Source organism: Chiloscyllium plagiosum, chromosome 37 (genome assembly GCF_004010195.1).
Source record: "Chiloscyllium plagiosum isolate BGI_BamShark_2017 chromosome 37, ASM401019v2, whole genome shotgun sequence".
In the NCBI taxonomy this organism is placed as follows: Eukaryota; Metazoa; Chordata; class Chondrichthyes; order Orectolobiformes; family Hemiscylliidae; genus Chiloscyllium; species Chiloscyllium plagiosum.
This window is the reverse complement of record NC_057746.1, coordinates 23,056,821-23,075,589: the sequence shown is the minus strand read 5'-3', so window position 1 is coordinate 23,075,589 and position 18,769 is coordinate 23,056,821. Positions and strand designations below refer to the sequence as shown.

Below are 18,769 nucleotides of genomic sequence, written 5' to 3'. Positions count from 1 at the left end.
CCCCACCCCCACCCTCCTCTCATTTATCTCTCCACCCTTCAGGCACTCTGCCTGTATTCCTGATGAAGGGGTTTTGCCCGAAACTTCGGATTTTCCTGCTCCTCGGATGCTGCTTGAACTGCTGGGCCATTGCCTTCCTTGTTGAAGTGGGTTCAGGATTCGAAAGTGTTCAAAAATCAAATTGACCAATCTGCAGGACAAACAGAAGTAGAACCTTAGTTTTGATGCAGAGGCATCTTGTTTTTTTTCTAGACGTGGCTTTTATAGTTCTTTAATTCTTCATAAAAACCAAGTGCGCTGAGACTGAGTGCTAAGTAGAAGAGGCGTCTGTTACAGTTGCATTGGCAATGGTGTGTTATTTGTTACTTGTTGGTGACCTGACCTGTGGAGTTTCTGTTTAAATGCAACATTAAACCCAAGCTGACCTGCTTTTTCTGTCAGCTCTGAAAATCCAAGGGCTGTCATAAGAGAAGAGGTAATATTTATCCCTCAACAAATGCCAAAACCAGATTTTCTAGTTTGTGCAAGTTAATATTCAAACTGGCTGCGATATTGAACCAAGGTCATTTTTCATGTTCTTTCAGGGGGAAGCAATTGTTGCTGATAAAGACATTTTATTGTCTACACCTCATTACCATTGAGAGGGTAACGGTGGGCTGCCAATTTGAACTGCTGCAGTCCATTTGTAAATTGTAACTAATTGTTAGAAAGAGGGTTCTGTGATTTTGATCTAGCACCAGGGAGAGAATGGGCGTAACAATTTAGATTAGGTTCCCTACAGCGTGGAAACAGTCCACCTCTACCCTCCGAAGAGTAACCCACCCAGACCAATGTACCTAACACTATGGGCAGTTCACCTGGCCCACACATCTTTAGACTGTGGGAGGAAACCCACACAGACACAGGGAGAATGTGCAAACTCCACACAGACAGTTGCCTGAGGCTTGTGCTGTGAGGCAGTAGTGCTAACCACTGAGCCACTGTGCTAATCAGCAATGGTTTCAGTGGATTCTTAATTCCAGATTTCTCTTTTTTTAAATTAAATTCAAATTCCAGCATCTGCTGTGGTAGGATTTGAACCAAGGTCCCCAGAGGCTTAGCTGAGTTTCTGGAGTAATAGGCCAGAAATAACACTACTAGACCATGGTGAAATTCTAGGTTTGATTTCCAGAGCAGTCGGCTGGGCCTTTAAGGTGCTTGTGTAATGATGTGATGGCAAGTGACTTGGCTCAGGTCTACCCCAATGTGTTTAAAACACTTTGGCACATCCTGAGTTTGTGAAAAGTCACTGCAAATTGTTGCATTTGATCATTAAGTGAGATGTCTTCTGTTGGTGCTTTTTTTCCAGATCCTCTGTCTCAGCCCACCATCTTCTGTAATGGCAGCTTGGAGAAGCCCCCACTTATGCTGGTCTGTGCAGTGGAGAAAGGCAGAGCCTATACTGTTCACTGGAGCAGAGGAGAGTTCACGCTCCCACACAACGAGCATTATTGGCTATCAGAAGACAACAGAACCTTAATCATTCAGAGCGTTCAGGAATCAGATTCTGGCAATTATACCTGCACTGTGGAAAACCCCGTCAGTAAAGGCAAGAATACCTGCTGGCTGTTCTTCAAGAGTAAGTTTGTCAGCGTTACATTGAATTCTGCAGAACTTAGGTAGAAGAGGCTATTTGGCCAAGTATGACTGTGATGGTGTTTCAGTTCCACCTCTTTATCTACCCTGAGTGTTATGTATGCTCACTTTAATGCACCTGTACTATTCACCTAGTCATCCAATTGGTTTGTAGTTTCATAATCGAACCTCTGTCTCGGTAGTGTTGCAAGCACTTTTTGGGTAAAGGTCCCCAACATACGATTCCAAGGGGAACATAGTGGATAAACATTGACACATCTTTCACCCAGAATGCTTTCTTTTATTCCAAACCATGCCCATAGTCTCAGTTGTAATTCATAGAAGATGGTTCATTCCACCTCATGTGACCTAATAACTAAAACTTTCACCACCTTATAAATCCCTGTCTTTATACACACACAGAATAGGAAAAATATATTATCTGGGGAGGTACAAAAAACTGGAAAGTCAGTTCAGTAAACTTCACTTCCCAATTCTCATGTTGAGATGATCCAACTTCACCTCGCTCAGCCTTTGGTATTCTTTCTTGGAATATTCCATGGTGTTTTTTAAGTACAGACTGACTGATTCACTTATCAATTCAAAATTCACATCTCACTACTACAGGAAATGTAACTGGTTTTCTTCAAGTTTAATTTGAGTGTTTTCACTACAAAGTACAGGCAGCTTCTACTGGGGAAAACAGTAGCACACTCTCCTGTATATTCCCCTCTCTCTTCCCCACTCTCTGTTGGTGTCTCTGTCACTTCTTTCCAATTCCAACCTGCCTTTTTAGCTGAGAACCAATCGGCTTTCCTTGTAGACAACTCTTCGGCTCTGATCATTGGCACATTTCATTAACTCATAGACACAAAAAACAGAGTTCACAATCTGCATAGAAATTCTTGCTGTGCTTTTGTGCAGCTATCCTGATAAATTTCCATTTTTCAAAACAGTTCTTTCTCCTTACAGTCCACATGTTTTAAAGGGACAGAAATAAAAATAACACTGCTCATATCTCTTGGACTGTGGAGCCAATTTGACAAGTCTGCCAACATGAATATTTACAGGTATATGCTCTCTGAATTCTAAAAATCTGTATATTTCTCAACACACTTGATTTGGAAGATTCACTAACCTTCCACTGAGGTAACTATTCTCTGAACTGTCTTGTATCTTCCTGGTTTGGAGAAACTAAAATACATTCTAACGTGTACACTGGTGTCTGATGAACAGAGCTGGAAAAATCCCTACTTCGGAACTGAAAATTAAGGAACATTCACTCATCTTAGCTTACTTTTAAGTTCAGAAAAATCTAATGGTCCTGCATGTTTCCCTATTGCATGTTAAATACCACTGTGCATAAATATCCTTCTATTAACGCAATGGATGCTTTCCGTCACCTGTTTTCTGATACATATTATATTAAGTGACTGTTCCAGAAGGACTCTCTGACCTTGTCTTCTTTGAAAAAAGCCCCTTGTGAAAATAACCAACACTTATATGCCATTATTTTGAAATCAAACCCCAAAGTGATAAATGTATATAAATGACACTATTTTCATCATGATGTATTGATCTGTATTTTGTGTCGAAGAGTGGGACATGAACTGACAACATTCTGATTTAGGGTGAGAGAGTTACCCTTGGAGCCTCAGCTGACATTTCAGTGGGCTTGGAGATTGTGTAGTCAGATAGAAGGGAGCCCCTGCATCATCTTCAAATGTTTGCCATTTGTTCTTTATCCACTAAATTGAGTTAAATTATAAAGGACTAAATATGTCTTCCTCTGGCAAGAGTTAGTTAAAGACCAATCATTTCCTTTCCTTTTAGGTCAGCAATCCAGAACTCGACTTGGGTTAATTCTGGCTGGTGTTCTGTGTTTGACAGTAGTTGTGTTGATCACTGTTCTTGTGCGGTGAGTATTCAGAATATAGATTTGCCAACAATACCAACTTGTAGAGGAAGTGACAAACTTTTACAAACCAAGAGGTTTAGCATAAAAATCAGGAGGATTTAGTGTAAACCAGTGAAGTTTAACAATTATAAACAACATTATTGATTTATTTAATCTCCACAGATGAGGTCACTTTGTAATGGTATTACTGCATCTGAAAACAGATTTGGAAAAATCTGTTTCGAAGTCCTACCTGTTAATCAGCATATTAGTGAAGAATCTATTCTGCCATCACAGTTACATAATATGATACTCTTTGTTAAAAAAAAGTGTACATTTTTTTTGGTGTGGTGGTATATTACTGTTTACTCATGAAGTCCAAGTTACCGTACCTATATGCATTGTTACATTATCTCTAACTCCAAACTATAACATAATGATGGTAGAAGCTCCAAAGTTATTTCTATCACCAGGAATCTCTCCCTTTCCCACTACCAGCTATTCCCACATATTAGAAGGTTTTACAGGTTTATACTCGGCTGCATTATGAACACGCCTCCCTTGGGATGGTACACACTAAAACCCCTAGCGTTTAGTTTAGAAACAGGGCCATTTACTACTGCACCATGAGATCGCCCTGGCAGTTCTTTACAGCTATTCAACTAGTTGCAGTCCTTTGTTCTTTCCATAAAGCCCATCATTTATTTACTTTTTCAAGTATTTATTCAATTCCCTTTGATTGTTACTGTTGCATTGTTTCCCATCACAGGTTCATGAACACAGTTAACTAGCATGTGAAGTCCACCATTTGCTATCAATTTAGAAAGTTTTGTTTGTTAAGTAGCAGATTAGATACAGTGAATGAGACAGAGAAATATGATTCATGACAGATGGGAACTATTTACTCAACAGAGAAGTGGAGACAGTGCTATTGGAATGGTGGAATGCTTAGCCCTGATGTCTCACAGTCTTTGGCTGTTTTTGGTACTAACAGTCTTCCCTGCACTGTTGTTGGGACCTCCTGGTCCTCTCCCAAGATGATGGTGCCTCGTGTCTGGATCCTCACTGTCCCCCTCCCCACCTACCTCTGGCGGTAGCCCTTATTTTGGCGGCTGGCATGTATGCTGTGTCAATCATCTGTCCAAACACTTTCAGCCAATGACCATGGGGGTTTACTGCTGATGCAGGATCACCATTGTCCCCATAATTGTCCATTTGAAGATTAAGTTATCAGTCAGCTGGTCAGGATCAATTAGCTCAGTTGGTTGGATGGCCAATGAAGGACTTACACCCGACTCTCCTGCTCCTCGGATGCTGCCTGAACTGCTGTGATTTTCCAGCGCCACATTCTGACTCTCCAGCATCTGCAATCCTCACTTTTTCCTGGATGGCTGGTTTGCCACACAGTGATGCTAACAGTGTGGGTTCAATTCTCATGTTGGCTGAGGTTACCATGAAGGGTTCTCCATCTCCACATCCCCCCCTTGCTTGGGACATGGTACCTTCAGCTTAAAATGCCACCAATTGTCTCTCTGTATGATCTGGTAAAACTTTCGCCACTTTACCTTTAGTTGTTATTCTTTCAAAGACTAGATGTCCTATTTTCCTAAAGATTGCATTGTTAAGGGGATAACATGATGCCTGATAAATCTTTGGCATCAGTCTAACAGAATTTTATGTTTTTGGTGATTCCTATGATTTTTCCTTTGTTTTCATCTGATAGAAATAATTTATATTTCTACAAGGCTATTTGTTGTTGCAACACTCATGCTACACAGGAAGTAGTGTGGAATATGGAATATTCTGAAATATGGAATTTTAAAAGAATTCAGTTTTAAAGAGCGTCACAATTCAACAGCCCCTGCTATTGGCTCCTCACATCCTGACTCTTACTAACTTATTTATTTCTAAGATCCAAGTTCAGTTCCCTGATTTCTTTATAATGTATTAAAGCTACAGGAATGGATTATATCAAAATCAGGGTGGCTATGACACATAAAACCATCATTCTTAGGGCCCGGGTGTCCTTGGAGAAGGAGCATGCAGTGTCCACCAACACCCTGGAGTTGTTCAGGGAGAGGTGGGCGCCGCAGGGAGTGGAGTGCATTATTTCTCCCTCCAACTCTATTTTGATTTAGTCCCTACCCTCCCCTTCACTGTTTTGATCACACAGCATTGTCCTTTTATGTGAAGGGCAGTGTTTGTCACTGGCCACTCGGGTGTTTTCCTATCTTCCTGGTGGTGGAAATTGAATAAATATTCGTGCACTTTGTGTCTTTCACTGTGTCTCACACCTGCACACACACACACCATGGGTGCTGGGGAAAAAATAAGCACTACCGCACTTAGGTGACAGTGTGGGGGTTAAAAAAAAACAAACAGGAGATTATGTTGGAGCCCGGGTGTCGGAAAAAAAAATAACTATAAGAGTTAGCAAAGAAAAAAAATAAACAGGGAATTACCACACAACATTGCCCTTTGATGCGAAGGGCAGTGCTTGTCACTGGCCACTTGGGTGTTTTCCCTTTTGAGAGTTGGATTAAAAAAACCCCATCATTCTCAATCCCAAAGGGTCTGACTGACATTAAATAACATGTAATACCAAGTGTATATTCTTAGCTTTGGGGGTTCTTTCTTAATTTTTCTTTGTACAACGGGATCATTTTAAGCAGCTTTTTTTTCCTGAGGTTCTGCTTCTATCTAGGATTGACTTGAGGTTTAGCGACATGGGTTAATTGAATGGCCAGTTTGTGGAATGCAACAAAATGCCTCTTTCTGCATGGAGCCAGTAATTATTCAGTTTTGTGATGTTTCATAAGGATACAGGGCCCAGGAAGTGACTTCTTGGTATAGCTGCCTCACTGCTTTAGGTGCCTAAGTACGCTTCCCAATGGGACAAATATCCTCCCAGTATTTAATTGTCCTGGCATTAGTTGTATTGCAGTACGTTCATATCTGGAGTTATATTTACATTGCATGTTATTCTCCCCAATTTCTGAACATTCATTTTGGCAGTCAAGGGTAAACCCTCAGGCTGGGCTGTTTGGATTTCTAACAGCATAGGTAAACCCCTCCACTTTCCGAATAACATTCTGTACTTGGGCTGTGCCATGTCTGATTCTGATTTATCAGGATTGGAGAAGGCATTGCATATGATGATTGGACTTCCTGGATTGTAATCCCAATGGATTCCAATGTGGATACTTCCCATTTGTCGTCATCTTGGACGAGGGTTACCATCAGGCCACCGGGGCTGTGGAAAGGGCAAGATCATGCGTTCCTTCTGCTAGTTAGGGCAGTCTGTGCTCTCTAACTGTGTTTTGTTTTGTATAACTAGTGAGCCATTCATAAATTATATTGTAATTTATAAAGGATGAAATCCAATTGTCCTTCATGTCCCTACATCCAGCCAAGATTTGGACAAACGTGTAGCTGTAATAAATGGAGCCAGCAATAGTTTTCGATATGTTTTCTTTCTGTCCCTCCTTTATCCTGAACACTGATTGCTCCCTCAATCTGATGGAATGATCCCAGCTAGAGTTATACAGTCATAGAGGTGAACAGTACGGAAATTTTCAGATCTTATTGTGCTGTTGGGGACTTTCTATATCCACCCAATTTCTGTCAGCATTTTCTGCTGCTCCGATTCAACCTTCCAGGCTGCCTTTCCTTTCCCTCCCTTCCTTTTGTCAGGCCTGCTTTACTTAGTTTTCATTTTCATTCCAGCTTCCCCAGCTGTCCCTACACTAGGCTATTGGCCAGGAATTCACTCACACTTTCCAGTTGACCGTAATGTTTCAGGTATTTGGATGGCCACAGTTCCGGAGGGACGGAATGCTGCCAATGTGGTTGTTTTTATCAAACCCAATGACTTCTGCACCCCATCTGATACAATGTATCAATTCATTTGGGGCTATTTCAGAATATAATATCAACTTTGCAAAGTCGGAGGCTGTGCATTTGGCACTTCCTTAAGGTCCCCCAGAAGTTGAAGGTAGCCCTAATTTTCCCTTTAAGTGGTCATGGGCGGGTTTCTGATACCGAGGTATTTTTTATTACCCCCATGTTTGATCGGTTATTTTGGACTTAACTTTGTTCACCTGCTCAACAATATTAGGCAGGATCTCTCCAGAGATGGGAGGCTCTTCCAATCTTGTTTTTGGGCCAAGGAGCCCTTATTAACATGAATGTCCTTCCTCGTATGCTTTATCCCATGAGTATGCTTCCTGTAGTGTTTCCCAGGTCAACGTTGCGGAAACTTATGGGTTGGTTTGGTTCCTTTGTCTGGCATCATGGGAGGCCCCTCATCAAACTTACTAAATTGCAGTTGCCTCCAGGATGGGGAGGAGTTGATTTCCCAGACATCAGGAGGTATCAATTGAGTTCCCTGCTGTCCTTTGTCTGCAAATGAGCAGGTAACGCTGCAGGCTCAATATGGCTGGATATTGAGGCCTCCCAGGCAAAGTGCCCTCTTTATTAACCTGTTGTTCATGGATAAGATGAGGACAGTTCTGGACCACTGCCGGAACCCCATTGTCATTAGTATGGTGAGGGTTGCTTATCCAAGACTTCGCCACTCACCTCCATAGTTGGTATGCCGGGATTCCGATCAGGGATGATGGATTCAGGCTTCAAACAATGTGCATGGAGAGGATTTTCTAGTTTGGGAGACTTGTTTGAGGGGGGAGGTTATGATGTCCATAGAGCTGCAAATACGGACTGCCCAGGAGAGATCCTTTCCATTTTTTTCAGGTTAGGGATTTCATTCAGAAGAAGACTACACTTCTCACTAAGCCCTATTGGCCTGATACAGAGAGGTTGTTGCTACATGCCACAATACCTTTTCGGTTAGTGCCCTCTATCGCTTGCTGGATGGCAGGGCCTGGCAGGATATTAACCAGTTACGTGAAGTCTGGGAGCAAGAGCTTGGAGTGGAGATCTCTTCTGAAACATGGGAGGACATATGGGAGAATGTGCATAAGATCTCAATCTGTAATAGGACATATGCAGTTAAAAGTTCTGCACAGAGTTCATTTGGCATCAGACCATCTGGCAAAGTTTAAAAAAGGGGCATTTCCAATGTGCCCCAAATGTAAAGTAAGTGTAGGTACTCTTACCCATTGTTTCTGAACATGCCACAGGCTCTGCGTTTATTGGAGCGCTATGGCGGGAGAGATAGGGAGGACCGAAGTTAAAGTAGACCTGACATCTCTCCTTCTAGGTCTTCCAAATTTATCATCTTTAGACGGGTGTGGAAAGAAACAATTCAATATTCTTACTTACTGTGCACGGAAGAGTATTGTGGTGAATTGGGTGTCTGAGAACCTGCCGGGTTTGCTGGGATGGCGAAAATTAATGATGGAGCACATTCCCTTGGATTTTCTCACAAATATGGTGCACCATACAACAGACCTTTTTTTATAAAGCGAAAGTCAGTACTGCAGATGTTGGAGATTTGAGTCAAGAGTGTGGTGCTGGATTGGCTCAGCAGATCAGGCAGCATCCGAGGAGCAGGAAAATCGACGTTTCGGGCAAAAGCCCTTCATCAGGAATGAGCCTCAGGGTTGGAGAGATAAATGGGAGGGGGGGTGGAGCTGGGGAGAAGGTAGCTGAGAGTGCAATAGATTAGATTCCCTACAGCGAGGAAGCAGGCCCTTCGGCCCAACCAGTCCACGCTGACCCTCTGAAGGGTAACCCATCCAGACCCGTTTCCCTCTGACTAATGCAGCTAACATTTTGGGCAATTTAGCATAGTCAATTCACCTGACCTGAACATCTTTGGACTGTGGGAGGAAACCCATGCAGGCACAGGGAGAATGTGCAAACTCCACAAAGAGAGTCGCCCAAGGCTAGAATCGAACATGGGACCCTGGTGCTGTGAGGTAGCAGTGCTAACCACTGTGCCACCATAGTTGGATGGAGGTGGGGTAAAGGTGATAGGTCAGAGGGGAGGATGGTACAGACAGGTGTGAAAGAAGATTGACAGATGGGACAGGTCATGAGGACATTGTTGAGCTGGAAAGTTGGAACTGAGGTAAGGTGGAGAAGGGGAAATGAAGAAACTGTTGAAATCTGCATTGATGTCATGGGGTTGGAGGATCCTGAGGTGGAAGATGAGGTGTACATTCCTCCAGGCGTCAGGTGGTAAGGGAGTGGCAATGGGGGAGGCCCAGGACCTGCATGTCCTTGGCAGAGTGGGAGGGGGAGTTGATCAGTATGGTTGTCCTGGAGATGTGCTCTGAAACGCTCTGCAAGTAGGCGTCCTGTCTCCCCAATGTTGAGGAGACCGCATCGGTTGTAAGTGGCGGAAGTGGTGGAGGATGATGCAATGTATACTGGAGTTGGTGGGGTGGAAAGTGAGGACCAAGGGGGTCCTGTCCTTGTTGCGGTTTGAGGGTGGAGGTGTGGGAAGTGGATGAGATGCACTGGAGGACTTCTACCACGTGGGAGAGGAAATTACAGTCTTTAAAGAAGGAGGCCATCTGGTGTATTCTGTGGTCTGGTCCTCCTGGGAGCAGATGCGGCGGAGGTGGAGGAATTGGGAATAAGGGATAGCATTTTTGCAGGAGGCAGGGTGGGAGGAGGTGTAGTCTAGGTAGCTGTGGGAGTCAGTGGGTTTGCAGAAAATGTCGGTGTTGAGTCAGTCACCGTTGATGGAAATGGAAAGGCCCAGGAAGGGGAGAGAGGTGTCAGAGATGGTCCAGGTGAATTTAAGACATTTTTGAGTTATTTGGATACAGATTTGTCTGCTATTGTAACTAGGGCATTCATTTAACCAGGATGTTAGGTTTGCTGAGAACTGGACCCTGGAAGGGGGACTCCTGAGTGAATATGGGTATATATACAACGCTCCTGTGTTTTGTTGAGGAGCTTTGCACCGAGCACTGTTATTTTGTGTTTTTTTGTTTTTTTTTAAGTCACTTACTTATTTATTGGTGTTGTTTTGCACAGTGTTTGGTTTTGTTTTGTTTCATAGGGTAGGTTAATACTTAGTAGACAGTAGTTGTATCGTAATTTGCATTTTTTTATTATACTGTTTTTTTTATAACTTTATACTTTTATAAAGTCAAAAAAGATTTTTTTTTTGCTAATAAATATATTTACAAAAGTTAAATTCAAATTGTGCTTTGACAGTGTTCAAACCCAAGACTCGGGATCAATAACTGGACAAGTGAATTAACAGTCCAGTAATAATACCAATAGGCCACTACCTTCCTTGGATAGAGTCTCCTATGATTTTAACTATCTTTGGTTGACCATGCCCTGCAGTAGCAGGGCCACAGGTGAATGAGGAAGTAGGTAAGGATTCTCACCTGCCACCTCCATCATAGCTTGCTAAGCAGGTGGTGTTATGTGGGCTATTAGCCACATGGGTAGAATGTTGACCCATTGTGTGGGAAAATTCTCTTGGAAATTTTTCAATTCGGACGTTCAGTTGCCCCTTTCCACCGCCCCGATGAGTGGGGTTGGTGTGTCACATGCAGCCTATAACCAATTTTCATTTGGCACTTCAAAGAAGACATTTCTGGTGAAGTGGGAGCCCTGGTCACTGTCAACCTGGAATAGCAATTCCCACCTGCAGAACACCTCAGGCAGGTCATAGCTTGGCTTTAGTGAGGACATTTATTTTTAAACTGGGGGAGGTTTGGAATGTCAGTATCTTGATTTAAACTTATATTTAGATTTTATTGTCACGTGTCCTCAAGTACAGGAATGGAATGGAAACTTTGTAATGTCGCCACACAAGATGACATCTTAAGTACCTGCATTAGGAAAACATAGGCCGAGAATTGGCAAGAGGCCATAGGGTAGGATCTATCTGGGTGGGTGCCCAAGGCCCATCAGGGGGAGGTGCCTACTGTATCGGTGCCCAGTTCATAGGATTTATGCTGGAGTCGATGGAGCCAGCTCTGTATCTGCTTTTCAGCCTGATACCAGCCACAATTCAGATTTTCTCTTGGGTAACTTTTGCCAAATAATGTCCCCCAGTTGAGCGAGTCTGTAGAAACATAGAAAATAGGAACAGAATAGACTATTCAGGCCTTCGAGACTGTTCTGTTATTCACTATGATCATGGCTGAGATTTAGAGCCACATTCCAACTTTATCTCCATAATCACTCTTGCCCTAAGAAGCATATCTAACTCTTTTTTTGAAAACATTCAATGTTTTGGCCTCAGCTGCTTTCTGTGGTGGAGAACTCCACAGGCTCCACTCTCTGGGTGAAGAAATGTCTCCTCATCTCAGTCCAAAATGTGGACTGTGACCCCTGGCTCTGGCTCTGGACTCCCCGGTCATTGGGAGCATCCTTCCTGCATTTGCCCTGTCTTGTCCTTTTAGAATTTTATAGGGATCCATGATCAAGGGCGCACAAGCAACTGGAGATCAGGGAACACCATGAGGGTGGGGCTTGTCGTCAGCCCAATTTGATAGAGGCCTGCTGAGCCCAAAGAGTGGGAGTCAGCACAGGCTCCCCCTGTTGGTGCCAGGCAACTATGACTGTGAAGGTGTCGGACATTGCCTGCAAGATAGTGAGATCAACACTATTAGTAATGGAGTTGGGCATTGAGAGTTTTATCGAGGTGGGAGCTGTTATGGGGGCTTGCCTAGTTACTCAGTCTGCCACAAAATTGCCGTTGGCAAGGGGCTCTCATCAACAGGAGCAGGCTCTCACTAAGCCTACAAAAAAATGCTCTGTTCAGTCTTTGATGTCATGTCGAGGTTTCGGATCAAGTCAGAGTGCAAAATGGGTTTACCATCAAATGTGCAAAAATAATTCCGTGCACGCAGTGACGTTGAAAGCTGGGTTTTAATAGTGTAGACACTGTCATACCAGATGTGACCAGGAATGCAGGTGCCTGGGCGTATTGAGCAGAGTATGAGTGTAAACTGAAACTTGAAAGGGTTCAGAAAAGATTTACAAGGATGTTAATAAGGTTGGAAGGTTTGAGGTATAGGGAGAGGCTGAATAGGCTGGGGCTGTTTTCCCTGGAGAGCCGGAGGCTGAGGTGTGACCTTACAGAGGTTTATAAAACCATGAGAGGCATGGATAGGATAAATAGACAAAGTCTTTTCCTCAGGGTGGGGGAGTCCAGAATTAGAGGGCATAGTTTTAAGGTGAGAGAGGAAAGATTTAAAAGGGACCTAAAGGGTAACATTTTCATGCAGAAGATGGTGTGAATATGGAATGAGCTGCCAGAGAATGTGGTAGAAGCCGCTACAATTACAACAGTTTTTTTTAGATTAGATTCCCTCCAGTGTAGAAACAGGCCCTTCGGCCCAACCGACCCTCTGAGGAGCAACCCACCCAGACCCATTCCCCTACATTTACCCCATTCGCCTAACACTACGGGCAATTTAGCATGGCCAATTCACCTAACCTGCACATTTTTGGACTGTGGGAGGCAACCGGAGCACCCGGAGGAAACCCACGCAGACACGGGGAGAATGTGCAAACTCCACACAGACAGTTTGCCTGAGGTGGGAATTGAACCCGGGTCTCTGGCAGTGTGAAGCAGCAGTGCTAACCACTGTGCTACCGTAAAAAGCATCTTGATGGGTATATGAATAGGAAGTGTTTTTTTTATTTCAAAAATATACTTTATTCATAAAATAATTTGATGGTCTGTACAGTTGGTCATGCCATACATATGTAAACATGTACATACAGAGATCAGAATTTATCATTTTTATACAGGTCTATACATTTTTCAATCATATGCCCATATGATTAGCTGAGGCGTCTGCAGAGCCCAAATGACTGCATGGGCCCCCTGTTCTTCGTTAGGCAGGCAGACTTTACACAGTGGTCTTTCCCCACCGCGCCATGGCGGCAGCTGCCCCAAGCTTCAGCGCATCCCTCAACACGTAGTCCTGGACCTTGGAATGTGTCAGTCTGCAACACTCAGTCGGGGTCAACTCCTTCAGCTGGAAGATCAGCAGGTTTCAGACCACCCGGAAGTGTTGCAAATGGGACTCAATTTATTTAGGATATCTGGTCAGTGTGGATGAATTGGACCGAAGGTACTGGTTCCTGTACATCACTGTAACTCTATGACTGTACTAAAAAAAGAACTGCATACGCTACAAATCTAAAACTAGCAAAAGCAGAAATTGCTGATGTATCTCAGCAAATCTGGTACCGTGTGCAAAGAGTTTTGGAAAATGACACACTCATTCAAGAAAGTATGTGAGGATATTCCAACTAAGTACAGACTGGTCAGTTTTACACGAATGATAAATAAGAGTTTAGAAGTAATAGTCAGGAACTAAAAAAAAACAAGCATTAGGAGAGTTTGCTGTTGCTGGGAATGGTATTGTCTAGAAGAGAGATATTTGAATCTTCTGGAAATATATAAAATGATGAATTGGGGTCACACAGTGCAGGCAGAGAGAATATTTGTAGAATGGTTAAGCCAGGGGTTGGGGAGGGTGTTTTACCATCCTATGGAATAATAATTCAACACTGAAGATAGACAGTTGCCCTGCCCTCCCTTAATCATCCCAGACTATATCATCTTGTTGACGGCAAAGATATTAGTAAAGTTAAATATAGAGCAATGGAATACATATTACACTCTGTAATTAAAGCTTTCCCAGATCTTTGAAAGGGCTTATTTTCTGTAACACGTACCAACATGTTTCTAACTAAGCTTTTGTATCTCAGTACATGTGACAATAATTATTCAAGTGAAATCAAATATGGCTCACAAAAATGTAAAGCTTCTGTAATGCGGCACGGTGGCACAGTGGTTAGCACTGCTGCCTCACAGCGCCAGAGACCCAGGTTCAATTCCCGCCTCAGGCGACTCTCTGTGTGGAGTTTGCATGTTCTCCCCGTGTCTGCGTGGGTTTCCTCCCACAGTCCAAAAAATGTGCAGGTTAGGTGAATTGGCCATGCTAAATTGCCTGTAGTGTTAGGTGTAGGGGAATGGGTCTGGGTGGGTCGGTGTGGACTTGTTGGGCCGAAGGGCCTGTTTCCACACTGTAAATAATCTAATCTAAAAAAAAAAGAACTAAAATAATGTGGGGCATAAACCTGGACCTAGCCAGATGGTGCAAAATGATTGTTTTTTTTCTTTGCTTTCTGTCACATTTCTCATGAATAGGAAGGGTTTCAAGAGATATGGACGGAATGCTGGTAATTGGGTTAGATTAATTTAGAATATCTAGTCAGTATGGACGAGTTGGACCGAAGGGTCTGTTTCCATACTGTACATCTCTATGACTCTATCTGTAATAAGTTACAGATCACGAGAAAAGAAAATGAGAAAAACTAAGTGCTAGAGTTAGCTTTATTTCTTTCTTCACGTAACTCACATCATTTGGATCCATAAGAGGAGCAGAATAAAAGGTGATGTCATTCCTTGATGGTCCTATACATTAGATGGACATGAATATTAGCTGACACGTTATTCAGTATCGGTTTAATTTATGTACAGACAATCTGTGGGTTGGAAATGGCTTCCGTTCACAAGTCGATGTGTTGACAATGTGGGACCAAATGAAGTAGCTGTTTGTGAGTACTCGAAATGTTCGTATGTTGGATATTTAAAATTACTCCCCTGTATGATGTGGTGTTTATAAATCGGGAACTCCTGTACGTTGATAATGCACAACCAATATTCCATCTCAGTTTGCAGATGGCTGTGTGTATTTGTTCCTCAATTCTCTCTCCACACTGACTTTTGTGGAAGTGGAAGTCAGAAGTGGATCATAGCAACCAGCTACCCCTCCCCCATACCAGCTGTCCTCTCCATTTAAATCTCAATGACTCAGCCTGCACCAGGGATTTTATCAATCTGTCTTTCTCCCTATCACATTCCCGATAAGTGCTTCCTGCTGCTTCTGACAGCTCATTACCTTAAACTCATTATTAATGATTTAGATGCAAAAACTAAGTGTGATATCTCCAGGCAACACAAAGCCGATTGGAAGGGCGTGCTGTGAGGGGGACGCAGAGATGCCACAGTGTGATTTGAACAAGTCGAGTGAGAGTGAGTGGGCAAATCTATGCAGATGATGTTTCATGTGCACAAATGACAGGTTACCACTTTGGTAGGAAAATCAGGAAGGCAGATTATTATCTGAATGATGACAGTTTAGGAAAGGCGAGGTGGAATGAGGCCTGGTGTCTTTGGCACTCAGTCACTGAAAGTCAGTGTGCATTATACAGTTGGTGGTGAAGAAGGAAAATGGCATTTTGGCCTTCATGGCAAAAGGATTCAGTACAGGAGCAGGGCTGTCTTGCTGCAATTGTATAGTGCACTGATGAGACCACACTAGTGTGCTGTTTTGGTCTCTTTCTCTGAGGAAAGATATGGAGCGAATGCAGCAAAACTTTACCAGATGGATTCCTGCGTTAATAGGACGGTCATCCCGTTCCACCCTCAGTCGAAGCAAAATTCTCAGAGACACAGTGTGGTTTTGCCTCCTTCATCTTTATTCCAGGCCCTGGAGGGAGAGAGAACAATCACCCATGTGCACAGGGACATGAGTTCATAGTCTTCCCTCTCAAACAGCAGTGCCTTAATGAATTATATAATCATTTTACAGAGAGGAGCATCCAGATAAGGCAACATATATATTGATTGAGTGACCGTTACAATCAGCGAGTGTCAATCGTAAAGATTAAGCCAAGTGCTGTTACACAATGAATGTTCTTAACCTTAACGGTAGCTCAGTGGTTAGCATTGCTGCTTCACAGCACCAGGGTCCCAGGTTTGATTCCGCTCAGTCCAACTCGTCCATGCTGACCAGATATCCTAACCTAATCTAGTCCCATTTGTCAGCACTTGCCCTATATCCTTCCAAACCCTTCCTATTCACGTATCCATCCAGATGCCTTTTAAATGCTGTAATTGTACCAGCCTCCACCACTTCCTCTAGCAGTTCATTCCATACACGCACCGTCCTCTGCGTAAAAATGTTGCCCCTTAGGTCTCTTTTATATCTTTCCCCTCTCACCCTAAACCTATGCCCTGTAGTTCTGGATTCCCCCACCCCAGGGAAAAGACTTTTTCTATTTACACTATCCATGCCCCCTCATGATTTTATACATCTCTATAAGGTCACCCCTCAGCTTCCAATGCTCCAGGGAAAACAGCCCTAGCCTATTTAGCCTCTCCCTAGATGCACAAATCCTCAAACCCTGGCAACATTCTTGTAAATCCTTTCTGAACCTTTTCAAGTTTCACAACATCCTGCCGATAGGAGGGAGACCAGAATTTCGTTGACAGAAAATCCTGTCTTGTTCATGGTGTTCCTTTATTGCCATCGTACTCAGCCTGGCCTTTGCCAGAGTCTAGACCCACTGCAATGTGGTTGACTCTTAACTGCCTGATGAAACAGCCGCTCAATTCCAGGACAATTAAGGCAGAGGGAATAATTACCAGCAATACCCACATCATTCCTGTGCAAGAATTAAAAATGTCATCTGTAACAGCCGATCACAATGAAACATTCTCATAGACACAAACTCTGGGAAGTTCTAAGTCATAAGAATCCATTTACATTTAACTTTAAGTCAAGTTATTGGGAAACATCTAGATGGGATTGATCAGACAGGGTAGATGCAGGAAGGATTTTCATGATGGAGTTTAAAACCAGGGATCACCATCTGAGGATTTGGGGTAGGCCATTTAGGATAGAAATGAGGAAAAATGTCTTCACCCAGAGAGTGGTGAGCCTATGGAATTCTCTGCCACAGAAAGTGGTTGAGGCCACGACATTAAATATTTTGAGAAATGATTGAGATATAGTGTAGATTTGGAGTAGTTTTTTTTGTTGGTACAAATGTGATGGGCTGAATAGCAGCATGATTTTATGATTCTGTGCCTCTTAGGGCTAAAAAGGATAAAAGATTACAGGGAGAAAGCGGGAACAAGCTACTGAATTGGGTAATCAGCTCTGATATGCTGGATGGCAGAACAGGCTGAGAGAGCTGAATGGTCTACTGCCCACTTCTATGTTTCTATTAAGGGGGCGTTGGATGGTTATTTAAATGGAGATAATGTGCAAGGGTATGCGGAGAAAGCAGGAAACTGGCAGAAGGTAATGTGCTCAATTCAAGAGCCAGTGCAATCAAGATGGGCCGAATGGTCTCATTCTGCACCGTAACACCTCTATGAACTGACATTGTAGCATTCGCAGTCACTGACTTTTGTTTTGCAGAAAAGCCGTAGAGTCATACAACATGGAAACAGCCCTTCGGCCCAACTCGTCTCATATCAACTAGGTTTCATAGAATCCATAGAATCCCTTTCCGAAACTGAACTAGTCTCGTTTGCCTGTGTTTGGCCCACGTTCCTCTAAATCTTTCCTATCCATGTGCCCATCCAAATGCCTTTCAAAAGTTGTAATTGTACCACTTCCTCTGGCAGCTGGTTCCATACACTGTCTGTGGGAAAATGTTGCCGCTTAGGTCACTTTTAAATTTCACCCACTCACCTTAAACCTGTGCCCTCTAGTTTTAGACTCCCATACCTTGGGGAAAAGGACCTTGGCTATTCACCCTATTCACGTCCCTCATGATTTTATAAAGCTCGACAAGGTTACGTCTTAGCCTCCTCTGATTTAATGAATTCCGGGGTCTTGTCAGATGTGGGAGTTTAAAGAGAGCTTAAGGGTTACTGCGGATTATATCTGCCATAAATGCTGTTGGATGCGAATCTTATTAGATCGAGTGGATCGGTTGGAGAGACAGATAGAAGCGATGAGGAATTTGCAACAGCAACAGTATGTGATGGATGGCAGTTATAGGAAGGTGGGGAAAGTCTAAGATAGTGTCACATAGATGGGTTAACCCCAGGAAGGGTAAGAGAGGTAGGCAGCTAGTGCAGGAGTCTTTTGTGGATATACCCATTTCAAACAGGTATGCTGTTTTGGAAAATGTAGGGCGTGATAGATTCTCAGGGGAACGTAGCACGAACAGCCAAGTTTCTGGTATTGAGACTAGCTCGAATGCAACGAGGGGTATGTCGGCTTCCAAGAGATCAATTGTGTTAGGGGATTCTATAGTCAAAGGTACAGACAGACATTTCTGTGGCCAGCAGAGAAAAATCAGAATGGTGTGTTGTTTCCCTGGTGCCAGGATCAAGGATGTCTCAGAGAGGGTGCAGAATGTTCTCACGGGGGAGAGGGGCCAGCAGGAGGTCATTGTCCACATTGGAACCAACGACATTGGAAGGGAAAAGGTTGAGATTCTGAAGGGAGATTACAGAGAGTTAGATAGAAATTTAAAAAGGAGGTCCTCAAGAGT

At 43.3% G+C, this 18,769-nt stretch overlaps 1 protein-coding gene across 5 annotated transcripts in view; it reads left to right on the top strand.

Annotated features, from left to right (window-relative positions):
- The window catches only part of LOC122541373 (carcinoembryonic antigen-related cell adhesion molecule 2-like), a 68,451-nt gene that overhangs the window by 27,241 nt on the left and 22,441 nt on the right, over nucleotides 1–18,769 (top strand). The window contains exons 3-5 of one of the 5 annotated variants that reach the window (XM_043678087.1): nucleotides 1,349–1,618; nucleotides 3,448–3,532; nucleotides 14,952–15,028. In XM_043678087.1, coding sequence (XP_043534022.1) covers nucleotides 1,349–1,618; nucleotides 3,448–3,532; nucleotides 14,952–15,028 — 432 coding nt within the window. Of the gene's footprint in view, nucleotides 1–1,348; nucleotides 1,619–3,447; nucleotides 3,533–3,694; nucleotides 3,714–4,280; nucleotides 4,820–14,951; nucleotides 15,029–18,769 lie in introns of those variants that run through there. The other 4 variants (XM_043678089.1, XM_043678090.1, XM_043678088.1 and 1 more) reach the window with 4 other exon arrangements.